The 16,811-nt window shown below is 42.0% G+C and overlaps 1 protein-coding gene across 3 annotated transcripts in view; it reads right to left on the bottom strand.

The window, feature by feature from the left end:
* ACER3 (alkaline ceramidase 3) overlaps positions 1-13,160 on the bottom strand; it is a 148,481-nt gene extending 135,321 nt beyond the window's left edge. For 2 of the 3 annotated variants that reach the window (XM_081543173.1, XM_081543174.1), the window contains exon 1: positions 12,933-13,160. In XM_081543173.1, the coding sequence (XP_081399299.1) occupies positions 12,933-13,035 (103 nt within the window). In that variant the 5' untranslated portion in view covers positions 13,036-13,160. Of the gene's footprint in view, positions 1-12,803 lie in introns of all 3 variants that reach the window. The other variant, XM_081543176.1, reaches the window with a different exon arrangement.
* Positions 13,161-16,811: the final 3,651 nt, after the last annotated feature.

Below are 16,811 nucleotides of genomic sequence, written 5' to 3'. Positions count from 1 at the left end.
TTATTTGTTCTCCTTATTTACTTATACATCAATTACTGTTCCATTAAAAATAAACAAATACATCATTTCTTCCAACAAGTGCTACCAAATGACAATTTTCCCTAGTTAAAATCTTGGACAACCTAGGTAAATGCTAAATCAAGATTAGACTTCAAAATGTACTTTAGCCTTCAAATACAGTATCCTGATCTAGAGTTTCACTTTCCAAGCTTTCAATTATCCATAGTTAACTGCACTCTGAAAATATTAAATGGAAAATTTCAGAAATAAACAATTCATAAGTTTTTAACTGTGCAGCAACCTGAGCAGCACAATGAAATCTCACCCTGTCCTGCTCTATCCCACCTGGGATCCTCAACCATCAACATCATTATGGTTCAATGATCCAGGATCACTCAAAGCAAATAAATCTCATTCTAAGCAACATCAGAAGTTAATAGTAGCCTAACACTAGGACACAATGCCTTCTCATCATGTATAAGCATTTTATCACCTCAGATTATCACAACAATAAGGGTGAGTACTGTACAATAAGATATTCTGAGAGACCACAGTCACGTAACTTTTATTACAGCATATTGTCATAACTGTTCTATTATTAGCTGTTATTAATCTCTTACTGAGCTTAATTTATAAATTAGACTTTATCATAAGTGTATATAAGAAAAAACAGTACATACAGTTGACTCCTGAACAAAACAGGCTAGAAGTGTGCAAATCCACTATATGTGGATTTTTTTTCAACAAATACATACTACAATACCACACAATCCACAGTTGGCTGAAACCACAGATGCAGAACCCGGGATATGGAGGGATAACTGTAAATCAGTATGTGGATTTTCAACTATATAGAGGATTGGTGTTGTTCAAGGGTCTACTATATAAGGCTGTTTCAGGCATCCCTTAAGGGTCTTGGAACATAAGGAAGGACTACCATATTACAACTAATTACTAAATATAGTTGTTGTTGTCCAGTGGCTAAGTTGTATCCGACTTTTTGAGACCCCGTGGACCACAGCACACCAGGCCCCTCTGTCCTCTACTATTGCGTGGAGTTTGCTCAAATTCATGTTCACTGAGTTGGTGACGCTATCTATCTATCTCATCCTCTGCCATCCCCTTCTCCTTTTGCCTTCAATCTTTCCCAGCATTAGAATCTTTCCCAATAAGTTGGCTCTTTGCATCAGATAGCCACCGTATTGGAGCTTCAGCTTCAGCAACAAATCTTCCAATGAATATACGGGTTGATTTCCTTTAGGAATGATTGGTTTGATCTTCTTGCTGTCCAAGGGACTCTCAAGAGTCTTCTCCAGCAGCACCACAATTCAAAAGTATCAATTCTTTGGCATTCAGCCTTCTTTATGGTCCAATTTTCACATCCATACAAGACTACTAGAAATACCTTAGCTTTGACTATACAGACCTGTGTGGGCAAAGTGATATCTTTGCTTTTTAATACTCTGTCTAGGTTTGTCATAGCTTTCCTTCCAAGGAGCAAGCATCTTTTAATTTCATGGCTGTAGTCACTGTCCGCAGTGATTTTGGAGCCCAAGAAAATAAATTCTGTCACTGTTTCCACTTTCTCCCCTTCTATTTGCCATGAAGTGATAGGACCAGATGCCATGATTTCAGTTTTTTGAATGTTGAGTTTCAAGCCAGCTTTTTCACTCTCCTCTTTCACTCTCATCAAGAGGCTCTTTAGTTCCTCTTCACTTTCTGCCATTAGAGTATATCATCTGCATATCTGAGGTTGTTGCCATTTCTTCAGCAGTCTTGATTCCAGCTTGTGATTCATCCAACCTGACATTTCACATGATATACTCCACATATGAGCTTCCCTTGTAGCTCAGTTGGTAAAAATCTGCCTGCATTGCAGGAGACCTGGGTTTGATGCCTGGCTTGGGAAGATCCCCTGGAGAAGGAAATGGCAACCCACTCCAGTATTCTTGCCTAGAGAATCCCATAGACAAAGGAGCCTGGCAGGCTACAGTCGATGGGGTCACAAGAGTCAGACATGACTTAGCGACTAAACCACCACCACTCCACATGTAAGTTAAATAAGCAGGGTGACAATATACAGCCTTGTCATACTCCTTTCCCAATTTTGAACCAGTCAGTTGTTCCACGTCTGGTTCTAACTGCTGCTTGCTTTTTGACCTGCATACAGGTTTCTCAAGAGTCAAGTAAGGTGGTCTGGTACTTTCATCTCTTAAGAATTTTCCACAGTTTGTTGTGATCCACACAATAAAAGGTTTTCACCCGGTCAATGAAACAGATGTTTTTCCGGAATTCCTTTGCTTTCTCCATGATACAATAAATGTTGGCAATTTGATCTCTGGTTCCTCTGCCTCTTCAAAACCCAGCTTGTACATCTGGAATTTCTTCGCTCACATACTGCTGAAGACTAGCTTGAAGGATTCTGAGCATAACCTTAATAGCATGTGAAATGAGAACAATTGTATGGTAGTTTGAACATTCTTTGGCATCATCTTTGTTTGGAATTGGAATGAAAACTGACCTTTCCCGGTCCAGTGGCCACTGCTGAGTTTTCCAAACTTGCTAGCATATTGAGTGCAGCACTTTAACAACATAATTTTTTAGGATTTGAAATAGCTCAGTTGGAATTCCATCACCTCCACTAGCTTTGTTCCTAGTAATGCTTCCTAAGGCCCACTTGACTTCACACTCCAGGATGTCTGTCTCTAGGTGAGTGACCACACCATCACGGTTATCTGGGTCATTAAGACCTTTTTTGTATTGTTCTTCTGTGTAATCTTGCCACCTCATCTTAATCGCTACTGTTTCTGTTAGGTCCTTAACATTTTTGTCTTTATCGTGCCCATCCTTACATGAAACATTTCCTTGGTATCTTCAATTTTCTTGAAGAGATTTCTAGTCTTTCCCATTCTGTTGTTTTCCTCTATTTCTTTGCATTGTTCATTTAAGAAGGCTTTCTAAATATAGACCAAAATCTAAAACATAGTTTGGCTTGAGCTTGGCTTAGGTATCAGGAACAAATGAAAATTGTTTCCAAAATGAAAATGTAATATGTTCAATTTTAAATTCAATTTGGCTCATGACCCAGGACAATCATTTTCAAACTTTTCCTCATATGCAGTGTTTTGGGCCTGTTACTCCTAGGGGCAGGGTGGGGTAAGAGGGTGGTGATCAACACCTAACTTGATTTTCAAATTAGAATCCTAGATTCCAGTATCAGCCCTGTGATCCTGAACAAGTCATTTATCCTTTTGAACTTGATGTCTTACCTACAAACAGGGATAACACTTACATCCCATAGGAAAAAAAGAATTAATAGTGCTTTATGAACTATAAAGTCTTGCTTCTCCAAGTATAATCTCCAGACTTGATAGCTTATAAGACTTGATAGTAATAACTTGATAGCTTATAAGAAACACAGAAAAAAAAAAAGAAAAAAAAAAAGAAACAGAATCTAAGGCTACATTCCAGACTTACTATGCTGGAATATGCATTTTAACAAGACCTCTAGGTGCTATAATTTATGTATGTTTTATAAAATATTAACTATGCAGAGAGTGAAAGTTTTGCCTAATTTTCAGACTATCTGAGTAAATAATTGGGCAGTTAAGGGATTTTTTTTAGATGGTGGTTAATAAAATAGAATATGTAGTCCTTTGCTCTAAACATTTAGCCCACGATTTGCAGGGATGTTTTTACATACATATCTATGTATACATATAAACACATATGAATACATGCACATATGTGTGTATAAAACTAGTGATACTAAAAGTCATAGAATGGAAATATTTTGGGGGCCAGTTATCATTTGGCTTTAGTCTTAGGTTCTTTGGGTTGTTTGAGGGCAGATGATGTAGGAAGCTTTAGCTTATGAGCTTTATTTATTGCTGGAGAATATTGTGAGGCTGCTAGATATGTGGTAGACAAATGTTAGTTTTATAAAATGACATCTACATATGATTTGCCTGGTAGGCATGTATTTTGTGTAACTTCCCTGGTGGCTCAGATGGTAAAGCGTCTGCCTACAATGTGGGAGACCCGGGTTCAATCCCTGGGTCGGGAAGATCGCCTGGAGAAGGAAATGGCAACCCACTCCAATATTCTTGCCTGGAAAATCCCATGGTCAGAGAAGGCTGGTGGGCTACAGTCCATGGGGTCACAAAGAGTCGGACACGACTGAGCGACTTCACTTTCACTTTCACTAGGTAATTCACATGCACATGAAAATCTGAGCAGCACTACTGTAAAGCACTCTATAGTTGTTAGGTATTTTCACCACAAAAAAATAGTTCATTAGGCACGCCTTTTGTTCTGAGGAAGTCCTATGACCTGGTAACTCATTAACAATATGACGTCAACAACATCTGACATCATCCCCCTCAGCTCTACCATTTTCCATGTGGTGAAACAACTGAATGTGGATTCTGGTCTAGGTTTCATCACCAATTTGCAATATAATCTTGGGCAAATCATGTCAACTCTCAAGGTTCTTCTCTTTGTATGTAAAATGAGGTTAGATCACTAGTTATGAACCTGAGGTCCCTGGACTCACTGGAGTCTGAAAAAGTAGTAATGGAAGGAGGCAAGACAGTATGAGAGTTAAGAGGATAGCTTTAAACTGGAGAAGGAAATGGCAACCCACTCCAGTATTCTTGCCTGGAGAATCCCAGGGACAGCGGAGCCTGGTGGGCTGCCGTCTATGGGGTCACACAGAGTCGGACACGACGGAAGCGACTTAGCAGCAGCAGCAGCAGCAGCAGCAGTAGCAGCAGTAACCAATCTACCATTGGCATGATCCCCTGGGTCAAAGATCTGTATTCTACCGGTATGACCATTTAGCAGCTTGTGTGTATGTGTGTGTGTGTGTGCCTTCAATAGGGCTGGAGGATGTAATTGACCATATATAAGCCTTACCATCTTTCATAAGCTTTAAATGAGAGTAACTGGGCTCCTAGCCTATTGAATTCTGAGATCTCTATGATGAGAGAGGCAATGCTACATAACTGCAAGGCCCTTGACACCTTAAAGCATCTCAGGGAGATATCTGTGCTATAATGCAAACTGAATGCTGTATTTTCATACCTGGTAAATACTTTAATGTAACACATTTGAACCACATGAACAATCAGATTTCTGCTTTAAGTGGTCCATTCCCTAATCTTCACGATCTTTTAAGAAAACTGGTGTGGGAGATTCATGGCTAAAATATTTACTTTTAATTCCACTAGTGTTATTAACGATACCATTTGTATTTTGCTTGTTTCACAAGATTATCATTTCTTGTATTACCAAGTGTATGAACCTCCAACGAAAATGATGACTAGAATTGAAGCAGTTGATCAAATGTATAGCTGGATATATGATCAATGATTGTAATAGTGTAACTCTAGGTTTGAAAAGATGCAACGAGAGGGAATACTTTCCTGGACCATAACTAGAAGACAGGTTTCCAGACATCTTTGACTATTAAGACCTAGTCCAGTAATAGCACATTGTCTTATCAACAAAAACCTTCAGAACTGGGAATGAGCCTTCCCAGCAACGTGGAACAAAATGGTCATGAAATGCCCCCCAAAGTATGATCGGATTTATGACCACATGGGGGCCGTGTCAACTACAAATTGGCATGTACCCAGAGCATTGTCAACGACTGAACAACGAAAGCGTCTACAGAGACTGAACCCCAAGCTGCTATAGCTGTTGACCTTCAACAACCCCTGATGGAGTTCAGGGTGGAGTGAGGCACTCTGTGCTCCAGGGAATCTGGTGGGACAGGTCTTTAGATAATTGGATGTTTTTAGGAACAGATTTTATGATCTCAATCCTTGCATCTTCTCATATCTGGAGAAACACTAAATCCCTTCATGGTGATATCAGATCCTCATGACTAACAAAAAGCCTTTTGTAAAATGAGTGCTTCATGGTATTGAACTCCCCCTTTGGTAAAGAATCTGCCTGCAGTGCAGGAGACCCGGGTTCAATTCCTGGTTCGGTAAGATCTACTGGAGAAAGAAATGGCAATCCACTCCAGTATTCTTGTGCGGAGAATCCCACGGACAGAGGAGCCTGGTGGGCTACAGTCCATGGGGTCGCAAGAGTCAGCCATGACTTACCGACTAAACTACTACTACTACTACTACTTCCCCAAACCCTTATACATTGTCTTTCCCCCACTGCTGCTTGAGAGCAGTCTCTCAGAGCTATCTGAGATGCTGCCTTCTGGGCTACAGTCCTCATTTTGCCCCAAATAAAACTTAACTCACAAAAAAAAAAAAAAAAAAGAGGATAGCTTTAGAATTAGATGGCCCTTGGGTCACTTAAGCTCTGCCACTTAATAGTCTGTGACCTAGGGCAAGTTACTTAACCTTCCTAAACTTTAAAAGAGTTATAAGGATTATAATAATGTTCTTATAAGATAATATACACACAGAGCTTTGCACATTAAGTGTCCTATAACGTTAGCTTTTATTATTTCTATTGGCTATTTTCAATATCTCAAAAGTCAAATTTATCTGAAATAAGGCTGCAATCTGAAAATATGCTGCTGCTTTTCTTTGGACTAGAATTATATCAGTACATTAAGGTAATATCTTATACATCTCATATGAATCAATATAGTGTAGTAACATCCTCTGATTGAGAGTCACATGTGCTTTTGATTACTTTAAATGGGGATAAAGTATATTAATAATTATAATTTATGTAGAAGTATTAAGTTACAATTTATATAAGAAAAATAATAAATTGCCCAAAAAAGAAAATAATAAAATATAAAATGCTTAGTGAAAAGGTTAAAATAGCTGTAATGTCACCATATGAACCAGAAATTTCACTTTGGGGTCAAAGAGATATTTGTACACCCATGTCACAGCCTCACTATTCACTAGAGCCAAGAGGTGGAAGCAACCCATGTGTCCATCAGTGGATGAATGGATAAGCAAAATGCAGTATACATATATAATGAAATATTATTCAGCCTTTGGAAAGAAGGAAATTCTAATACATGCTACAAAATGCAACATAAGGGCATTATGCTACATGAAATAAGCCAGTTGCAAAAAAAAACACAACCCATTGCTGATCCCACTTACATAAATTCATAAAGACAGAAAGCAGAAAACTGGTTGCCAGGGTCTATGGGTAGGGAGGAAGGAGGGAAATGGAGTTGTTAAATGGATTTGGAGCTTCTGTCCTGCAAGATGAAAAGAGTTACACTGGTTGTGCAATGATGTCAATGTACTTAACACTACAGAACTGTACAGTGAAAAATGGTTACAATGGTAAATCTTATGTTACGTGTGTTTTTCCACAATGATTAATAAATAAGTATACAAACAGCTAGCTGTTCTTCCAGCACTAACACTGTAAAGCCCTTATGCATTAAGTTTTTAATAAGTACCCCCCTTCCTTGCATTCCAATGTATACATGTATTCATCACAGCAACTGAAACAATTTACTGGCAGTCTCTGACTTGTATACATTAAATCCAAACCCTCTTGTACCGTGAATTTGGCCCTCCATTTGGCCTTCATTTCTCAGTGGTGTTTCTGAGCCATGAGTCAGAGGCAGTGCTGTTTGCTTGTCAATAACTCTCAGGAAAAAGACTATCTTCCTTAAGATAGAGACACCACCTAAGACACCACCTCCACCAAGCCCACAGAACCCGAGGGCGAAAAGAAGCCTGAAGTATGCTCAATTCCTAGAGGCCACTATTCAGAGAAGACAGTAGGAAAGGGCCTGAAAAAAGGAAAGGAAAAGTGTGCAATAAGATACAAGCAGCTATGAGCGGCACATGTGTATGGCAGAGGCAGCTGGTTAAGCCCTCTCTAGTCTCCTGCTGCACTGGCAACAAAGGATAGTTCATCCCTTTATCTGATTTAAGAGAATCCCATCATAACAAAGACTGAGGGTTGCCCTGCTTCCCTTCTGCCCAATTCCTGTGAACAGGATCGGGAGAGGGCAGCAAATCTGTAAGAAGAGCCAACACCTATCAAGCTTGAATAACCCTAGCCCAAGGCAAAGTCTGTTGGTGTTGAGTCACTGCACATGTGCTCTTCAGTTCATGTACAAATGGCAAAGCATGTAGCTAAGTTGCCTCCTAGTCTCCCGGTGAGGAGTATATGTGGCATTTCACAAAAATGGATAATTGAAAGATGGAACAGGCCAACAATGATGAAAGTGCAGAAAAGAAACAAAAAAGTAATAGTGTTGGGGGTGGGGGAGGGATGATTGGAAGTTTGAGATTAGCAGGTACAAACTATTATATGGGCTTCCCTGGTGGCTCAGACAGTAAAGTGTCTGTCTGCAATGGGGGAGACCCAGGTTCAAGCCCTGGGTCAAAAAGATCCCCAGGAGAATGAAATGGCAACCCACTCCAGTACTCTTGCCTGGAAAATTCCATGGACAGAGGAGCCTTGTAGGCTACCATCCATGGGGTCGCAAAGATTCAGACACGACTGAGCGACTTCACTTCACTTCAACTATTATATAGAGAATGGATAAACAACAAGGTCCCACTGTATAGCTCAGAGATCCACATTCCATATCCTGTATCCTGTGATAAACCATGATGGAAAAGAATATGAAAAAGAATGTATTTATGTATAACTGAATCACTTTGCTGCACATTTGCTTAAATTAACATAACATGGTTAATCAACTATACTTCAATAAAAATTTTTTAAAAAGTAACCGTGTTAGAAAAAAAATTCAAACATAAACGGAATTACAAAAGAAACTGGTTGTGAGAAAAGAATGAAGATGGACCAGAAGTGACTCCAGCAAAAACTGTGCATTAAAGGAACTCTCAGAACTATTCCACAATATTGAAAGTGCTAAGAATGAAACGTTGGAAAATGATCCAAACTTAGAAAGGATCAAGACAATCCACTAAGGCACAGAAGAAAAAAAGAAAATACTCATTCCATATCATAAGTTACATGACAACAAGGCAAGTACTACTCAATCTACTCTAGATAAGTTCTTCGACAAAGAAATAAAACATTTTAATTCTCAATGATTTTAATGTTTTAAATTACAGTGTACTAAACAGAGGATGAGATGGTTGGATGGCATCATCAACTTAATAGACAAGAGTTTGAGCAAACTCCGGGAGATAGTAAAGGACAGGGAAGCCTCGTGTGCTGCAGTTCATGGGGCCATGGGATTGCAACGAGTCGGACACAACTTAGTGACTGAAAAAAAAGTATGCTTTAATATTTTTTTATTTTTTCATATATGTATGACTAACAATGAGGATTTACAATGTTTGACAAAAATATGTAAAAGTCACAGAACACTCATAACTTTTCTCATTGATTATTAAGACTGATTAGCTAGGTTTTAACTTGCATAGTCATTTGTATTGTCCCACCCTACGAAGCAAAGTGAGGACTGTCTGTACTTATAAGTTCTGGCACATCCAGGTATTTAGTATTTCAAAACTAAAGAGAAACTGTCAAAGGGACTTCCTTAGTGGTCCAGTGGCTAAGATTCTGCACTCCCAGTGCAGGGGGCCTGGGTCTGCTCCCAGGTCAGGGAACTAGATCCCACATGCTTCAGCTAAGAGTTCACATGCAGCAACTAAGACCCAGTCCAGCCAAATTAATCAACTTAACAACAACAAAAAAAACTATTAAAAAAAAGAGAGAAAGAAACTACCTTTTCCTTTGTTTGTTAAAATCTGCTTAAACAAAAAAGGAATAGGAACTCAAATTGGATAATGTTAAGAAGACTGTGTTTAAGGTTTTTTAGTGACTGAGAACTGCTGCCATCTTTACATGGAATTCCCAAAACCTGTTTTTAAATTACCCAAAACACACACACCCAATGCTGAGAGATAGGCTTCCTGAAGAGTTATTTAATTTGTCATCTGTGATAGTATACTACTTCATGCTTGTCCTCATCCCTTGCATGCTGGGGCAAAACAATGAATATGTGATAGAAATAATATGGTATAGTAGCTTTAGAGTCAGACTTCAACTTGAATATTATCTCTACCCGACCTTCTGCAACCTTATATTACTTATTGGGGTTTCAATTTCTTAATCTGTGAAATAAGGATAATAATGCCTTCCTTTTGGAATTATAGTAAATGTCAAAAAGATAAGATATATGAAGTGCCTAGCAAAATGTGATACATAGTAAGCACTTACATATAGCTATTATCACCATTATCATTATCCTTAATATTTCTATCATTATTGTAAATATTTTAATCATGATAAAGTTGCTTTGCTTTAAGCACATTATTGTGCGTGCATGCTAAGTTGCTTCAGTCATGTCCAACTCTTTCCTAACCCATGGACTGTAGCCCTCCAGGCTCCTCTGTCCATGGGATTCTCTGGGCAAGAATACTGAAGTGGGTTGCTATTTCCTACTCCATGGGATCTTCCTAATCCCAGGGATCAAAACTCATCTCTCCTGCATTGGCACACAGATTCTTTACCACTGTGCCACCTGGGGAGCCCAAACACATTATTAATCAGCCTATTTTTCAAAGATCAAGTCTCATATTCAGATATGAATAGATACATACTACTTACTGAGTAAGAAGGTTGACCTTAAATTCCTCCAGATCATTTTTTTCCATGGTACATGTGCAAAGGGCTGCCAACACTCACTCATCCTCTTCTTGCACTCCCTGATAGCTAGTCTGCTCAGAGTTTCCTCTTCTGAGGACATTAAGAACCAAAGCCATTTCCCATTTCTCAGAGCTATCTGTCAGAACAATAGTATCTTGCTCTCTCATATCTCACATGACTTAACTGTCAGTTTTCTTTTTTGATTCTAATCCTTGACTCTAAACTAGCAGTCATTATTACCTATATTGACCCATAAAGCTGCAAAGGACCTAAAGTCCAACTGAAGCCAATCCCTTTTCCCTACCAAACAATTGTTTAGTTGCTAAGTCATGTCTGACTTTTCTGTGGCCCCATGGACTGTAGCCCACCAGGCTCCTCTGTCCATGGAATTTTCCAGGCAAGAATAGTGGAGTGTGCTGCCATTTTCTCCTCCCCAAATCTTCCTGACCCAGAGATCAAACCCAAGTCTCCTGCACAGGCAGGCAGATTCTTTACCACTGAGCCACCAGTGAAGCCCACCAACAATTAATTCCCTCTAAACTAGTCTATGTGAGTTAGCCTAGCAAGGTCTGTTTTAACCTGACAGAAAGCCCTCTACCTCTCAAATCAATCCATTCAATGATTATAACTTTAATTTAAAATTGTCCTTATGTTGAACCAAAATCTGTCCCCTTACAAGCAGTTTCCACCCACAGGCTCTAATTTCACATTCTAGAAAAATACAGGAAGTTTATCTATTCTATACTACAGCCCAATCAACATTAAAAGATTCCTGAGTTTCACTTTTCCACATTATACATTGCTAGTTCAGAAAGCAAAATTTTAAGCCCCTTCTCTCATGGACCTCCTCTGGACCATGTATGGGCTTGTCAAAGTGATCTAACAACAAATATGTAAAGCACTTCCTTTTCCAACATTTGAGCTGCCAAATAATTACACTACAAATGATCCCTTTGTCCATATCCATCCATTACTATGTAAAAATTATTAATTTAACTAGTAGTTCAGGAAAAGTAACTCTCAGCCTAAATCATAGTTTAAAGAAAATGGTACTAAAAGTCTTAAAAACAACTAGTTTTGGGGGTTTTTTTTAATGCTGGTCAATTACCGGGGAACGCAATAAAGGAGGATCAGCAGGCATGTCTCTTTCTCACAAAGCCAAACACATGCTTGGGGGGAAAAGACCCAACAATGGGAAGGTTAGCTAAAAAGAGGTTTTGCTTCCTGTCCTGAGAAAGTTGAGACAATTACAAGAAGGCAGTAATAGTGAACCAAAAAATATTCTCTGTACCTTGCCAGAAGCAGGTACCTGAAGGATCAAATATTGTGCTCTCAAAACTTGACCAAAGTAAACTACAAAAAAGAAGTGGCAGATTTTTCCTGAGTTCTCCTCGCCTGGCAAGAACGTCCATCTGGGGAAATACACACGCAGAGCCCCAAGGGGCCAGTCAGGGGCAGCGACTAGAAGACGATTCTTCCCCAAGTCCTCAGTAGGTGCAATCACTGCAAGTACTGTCCTCAGAAGAACCTTTACCTTTGTCAGGTAGTCGGAGAGGAGGTAGGGTGGAGTAGGGACTAGAACCCTTGTGCCCCTAGGAGCCTGGCACGAGCCGGAAGGTACTGACTAGATGCTGCCGTCTACCTCCGGATGCAAGGAGATAGCCGAATGATCGTACTCCGAGAGGAGGTGATCTCTGGTACCCGAAGATATCTCGGGTAGGAGTGGGCTGGGGGATACGGACGGGGGTCGGGATCTGACACCGGGAAAACTGTTCCCTGGAAAGTGACCAAAGAGGTCTCACAGGAACAGAGAAAGAGGAAGAGAAAGACCGTATTTTCACGTATTTGGGGGAAGATTGAGCTAGGACCTGCTCCCTTCTCCTGTGCCCTTACGACGAAGGTGGTGGCCGCAACAGTAGGAGCAGGTGTCCCGGGCCGTCATTCAAACAAGCAGAGTCCCCCACCGTCCCGAGCTCTTCTCGGGCTGCCCCCACTCGCCCCTCAGGCAGCGGAATCCCCATTCCCAACCCTAACCTTCGGGCTTTCCCCTTAGGTCCAGCAGGGGCTCTCCATTTCTTTTTCGCCCCCCAATCTCAAGGGCCCCCTCAACCCATCCAGACCGGCCCTCCTCACTCGCCACACTGGATTGCCCTAGCTGCTGCCTTCCTCCGCAGCATTCTCGTTCCAGTCCCCCGGCCCGGTCTCCCCTACGCCACCTCCCCCGGCCAGGCCCGGTGCCTCCCCCGGCGGCCAGGTCCGCCCTCTGCCTTCCTCACGCGGCGTCTCCTCCTCAGACCGGCGCCCTCCCTCCCTCGCTCCCGTCTCAGGCCGGCACCCGCACTCACAGAACTCTGCGATGTACCAGGTCACCGCGTAGTTCTCCTCGCACCAGTCCAGCGTGGAGGTCGTTGGACCCCAGTAGCCCTCGCGGTCCCCGGCGGGAGCCATTGCGCGCGCCGCCGCCGCCGCCGCCACCCAAGCGCTCCACTGGCAGCGATCGGCTCCGCGGGCTCCCAGGCCGGCTCTGGCCCTGCTGGCGCGCTAGCCTAGCGTCCCGCCCGCCCTCCGTCCCCGAGGGGCGGGGCCCGGCGCCGTCAGAAACCCGCCGGGCCAGAGACCCCGCCCATCGCGGCCGGCGCAGAGCCCAGGCCGATGGCCAGGGACTGCCCTGCCCCCTCCTTGCCCGGGAACGGGTGTGACCTGGGCCGCCGGCCCCGCCTAGACACGCCCTTGGCTGTGGGTTAGGCGTTCCTGACATCCCCGAGGCAGTTTTCTATCTGAACCTCTGAGCTTCTGTAGGAGGAGCGGTTGATTTTATTGAGGCGCGGGTGGGATGAACGCTTCAATCAAGCCCTGGCTTGATAAAACCTGTGCAGGGATGCGCCTCAGTGTCTTTACTTGGTCACAGGCCTCCAGAGGAGCCCGGAAACCGACTACTCCAGCCCCGCCGGGGATTCCCAGGAAACAAACAACAATTTTCTGATAAAGGTATAAGTGTCAGTCAGTTCAGTCGCTCAGTCGTGTCCAGCTCTTTGCGACCCCATGGACTGTAGCCAGGCATGACTCCTCTGTCCATGGGGTTTCCCAGGCAAGAATACTGGAGTGGGTTGCCATTTCCTCCTCCAGGGGATCTTCCCCACCCAGGAATCGAATCCAGGTCTCCTGCATCGCAAGGCAGATTCTTTACCATCTGAGCCACTAGGGAACAACAAATCCTGGTCCCAGAAAAAGGAAGGGGGAGGGGGTACTTTGAGATCCTAAAACAACAGTGCAGCCAGAGCGCTAAAGCCTGCTTCCCTTTGGGCTTCCAAATGGAGAAGTTTCCACCGTCTAGCCATCTAAAATTGTGCCCTGTTCTTCGGGCAACCCACAGCCTCCCTTACTACCAGCTTCAAGACCTTAATACTTCACAGAGCTGCTGGAGAGATCTTTTTAAAACACAAATGCACGCCCCCTGCCCCGAGAGTTCAGCTACACCAAACTCTTTCCTAGCTCAGAATGTACAGGGTCCACTCCCATCTTCCTGCCTTTGCACCTGCATTTCAGCTGGGACTGCCGGCCTTCCTCTCTTCTCCATTGACTAATTTCCACTGGTCCTTTAGAATCTGGCTTCCTGAAACCCTCCTGACTCTTACCCCCAACCGCTCCTTTGACCTTTGTCCATATCCTCCAGTGAAAGATACATCCTGATCTGAAAGTCTGATTTCCATCTTCACCTCCTAACATCCAGGATTCTGCCTGACCATGCAGTTTTCAACAAAGAGTATAGTTAAGGATGACACAACTGCAATTTAATATTTTCTAAAGAAATAAGTCAAGTAAGATGTAATCAAAGGTAAAAGAGGAAACAAGGAGAGATAAGACAACCCACAGCCTCTCTACAAAATGTCTATAGCAGATAATAGATGCAGAACCTTTACTGGCAGTGTGCAAACCTAGGAATAGAGGCTGAGTGTTTTAATAGAAATAATAGGATATCGAAATTTTTCTTTTGAACAGTAGACATTGAGCTGCTATGTACTCAGCCTTTGGCTGAATGCTAGGAACACATGGGAACTTCCCTGCTGGCTCAGTGTTAAAGAATCCACCTGCCAATGCAGGAGTCGCAGATTTGATCCCTGGATCAGGAGGAGTCCCCTGTGGAGGAAATGGCAACCCACTCCAGTATTCTTGCCTGAGAAATACCACAGATGGAGGAGCCTTGTAGACTACAGTCCATGGAGTTGCAGAGTCGGACAGGACTTAACAACAGCAGGAACACATGGAGGTAAATAGAAGACATCCAAGATGGCAGTCTCTAAAGAGAGAAATAATACTGAGGAGTGGGAAAACTTTTATTTCTAGGCATTTTTTGTCTTGTCCTTTAAAATTTCTGTCTCAGGTATGTTCTTAATATGTATAATAATCATAAGTATATATAATTTATATATGAATATATATATTTGTATATTCAAAACAAATATGCAGAAATACATACTAAAAGTGATTTGCTGATGAGATTTCAATAAAAACTGTAGAGACCACAACTGTAGACTGTGATAATACTTGTTGCTAGAAGTAAAGCGAAAATTAGGATGTTGTGGGAGCCTTTATGTGGAAAGAATCTCTAACTCAGCCAAGTGACCCAAAGCAGAGGATGAGGCCTTGGCTACATCAATACCTAGCACATTAACAGTGGGGGGCAGATAGGGCCTACCATTTTCAGGACAAAATTTAGGAGCGAAAAATCAATTAATTAAGAGAATAATTTGTTGTTGTTTTTGTTGTTTAGTCAATAAGTCCTGTCCAACTCTTTTGCAACCCAATGGACTGTAGCCCACCAGACTTCTCTGTCCATGGGATTTCCCAGGCAAGAATACTGGAGTAGTTTGCCTTTTCCTTCTCCAGGGGATCTTCTGGACCCAGGTATTGAACCCATGTTTCCTGCATTGCAGAATTCTTTACTGCTGAGCCACCAGGGAAGCCCAAGAGAAATATTAACTAATCAATAAAGAGAAAAGGTGCACTGCAGTAGTATCACTGAGAAAACACAAAGTGGATTTCATAGATCCTTCAGCAATATCTGTCTTCCTTTCTCTCTTTTCTAAAATACTTTCCCCCCGACCCAGTATTAATGCAATGCATGAAAATATAAGGAACCCAGAACAACCAAAACTATCTCAAAAAACAAGAAGGAGGATTTACACTTCCCTATTTCAACACTTACTACAAACCTACACCAATCAAAACAGTGTAGTACTGGCATATGGATAAACATGTAGATCAATGGAACAGAATCGAGACTCCAGAAATAAACTATAAATTTATGGTCAGTTGATTTTCAACAAGGATGCTAAGGGAAAGAATAGTCTTTTCAACTGGTGTTGTAACAACTGGATGTTGTTGTTGGGTTGCTAAGTTATATCCAACTCTTTTTGTGACCGCATGGACCATAGCCCATCAGGCTCCTCTGTCCATGGGATTTCCTAGGCAAGAATAATACTGGAGTAGATTGCCTTTTCCTCCACCAGAGAAGCCCAACAACTGGATATCCATATGCAAAAGAATGAAATGAGATTCCTTCTAATTCCTTCTAAATGAAATGAGATTCCTTCTTAAAAACACTTTTTCATAGATGCCCTAAAAAAGTTAATTCAAATGGATCATAGACTTACATGTAAGAGCTAAAACTATAAATGGATTAACAATTCTCCAGGCCAGAATACTGGAGCGAGTAGCCATTCCCTTCTCCAAGGGATCTTCCCAACCCAGGGATCAAACCTTGGTCTCCCGCATTGCAGGAGATTCTTGACCAGCTGAGCCACAAAGGAAAGGTCTGTCTAGTCAAAGCTGTGGTTTTTCCAGTAGTCATGTATGGATGTGAGAGTTGGACTATAAAGAAAGCTGAGCACCAAAGAATTGATGCTTTTGAACTGTGGTGTTGAGGAAGACTCTTGAGAGTCCCTTGGACTGCAAGGAGATCAAACCAGTCCATCCTAAAGGAAATCAGTCCTGAATATTCATTGGAAGGACTGAAGCTGAAACTGCAATACTTTGGGCACCTGAGGCAAAGAACTGACTCATTAGAAAAGACCCTGATACTAGGAAAGATTGAAGGCAGGAGGAGAAGAGGACAACAGAGGATGAGATGGTTGGATGGCATCACGAACTCTATGGACATGAATTTGAGCAAGCTCCGGGAGTTGATGATGGAAAGGAAGCCTGGCATGCTGCAGTCCATGGGG

Source organism: Giraffa tippelskirchi, chromosome 11, assembly GCF_054371585.1.
Source record: "Giraffa tippelskirchi isolate mGirTip1 chromosome 11, T2T-mGirTip1v1.2.pri, whole genome shotgun sequence".
Taxonomy (NCBI): domain Eukaryota; kingdom Metazoa; phylum Chordata; class Mammalia; order Artiodactyla; family Giraffidae; genus Giraffa; species Giraffa tippelskirchi.
Note: the sequence above shows the minus strand (reverse complement) of the source record. Positions and strands in the feature narration are given on the sequence as shown.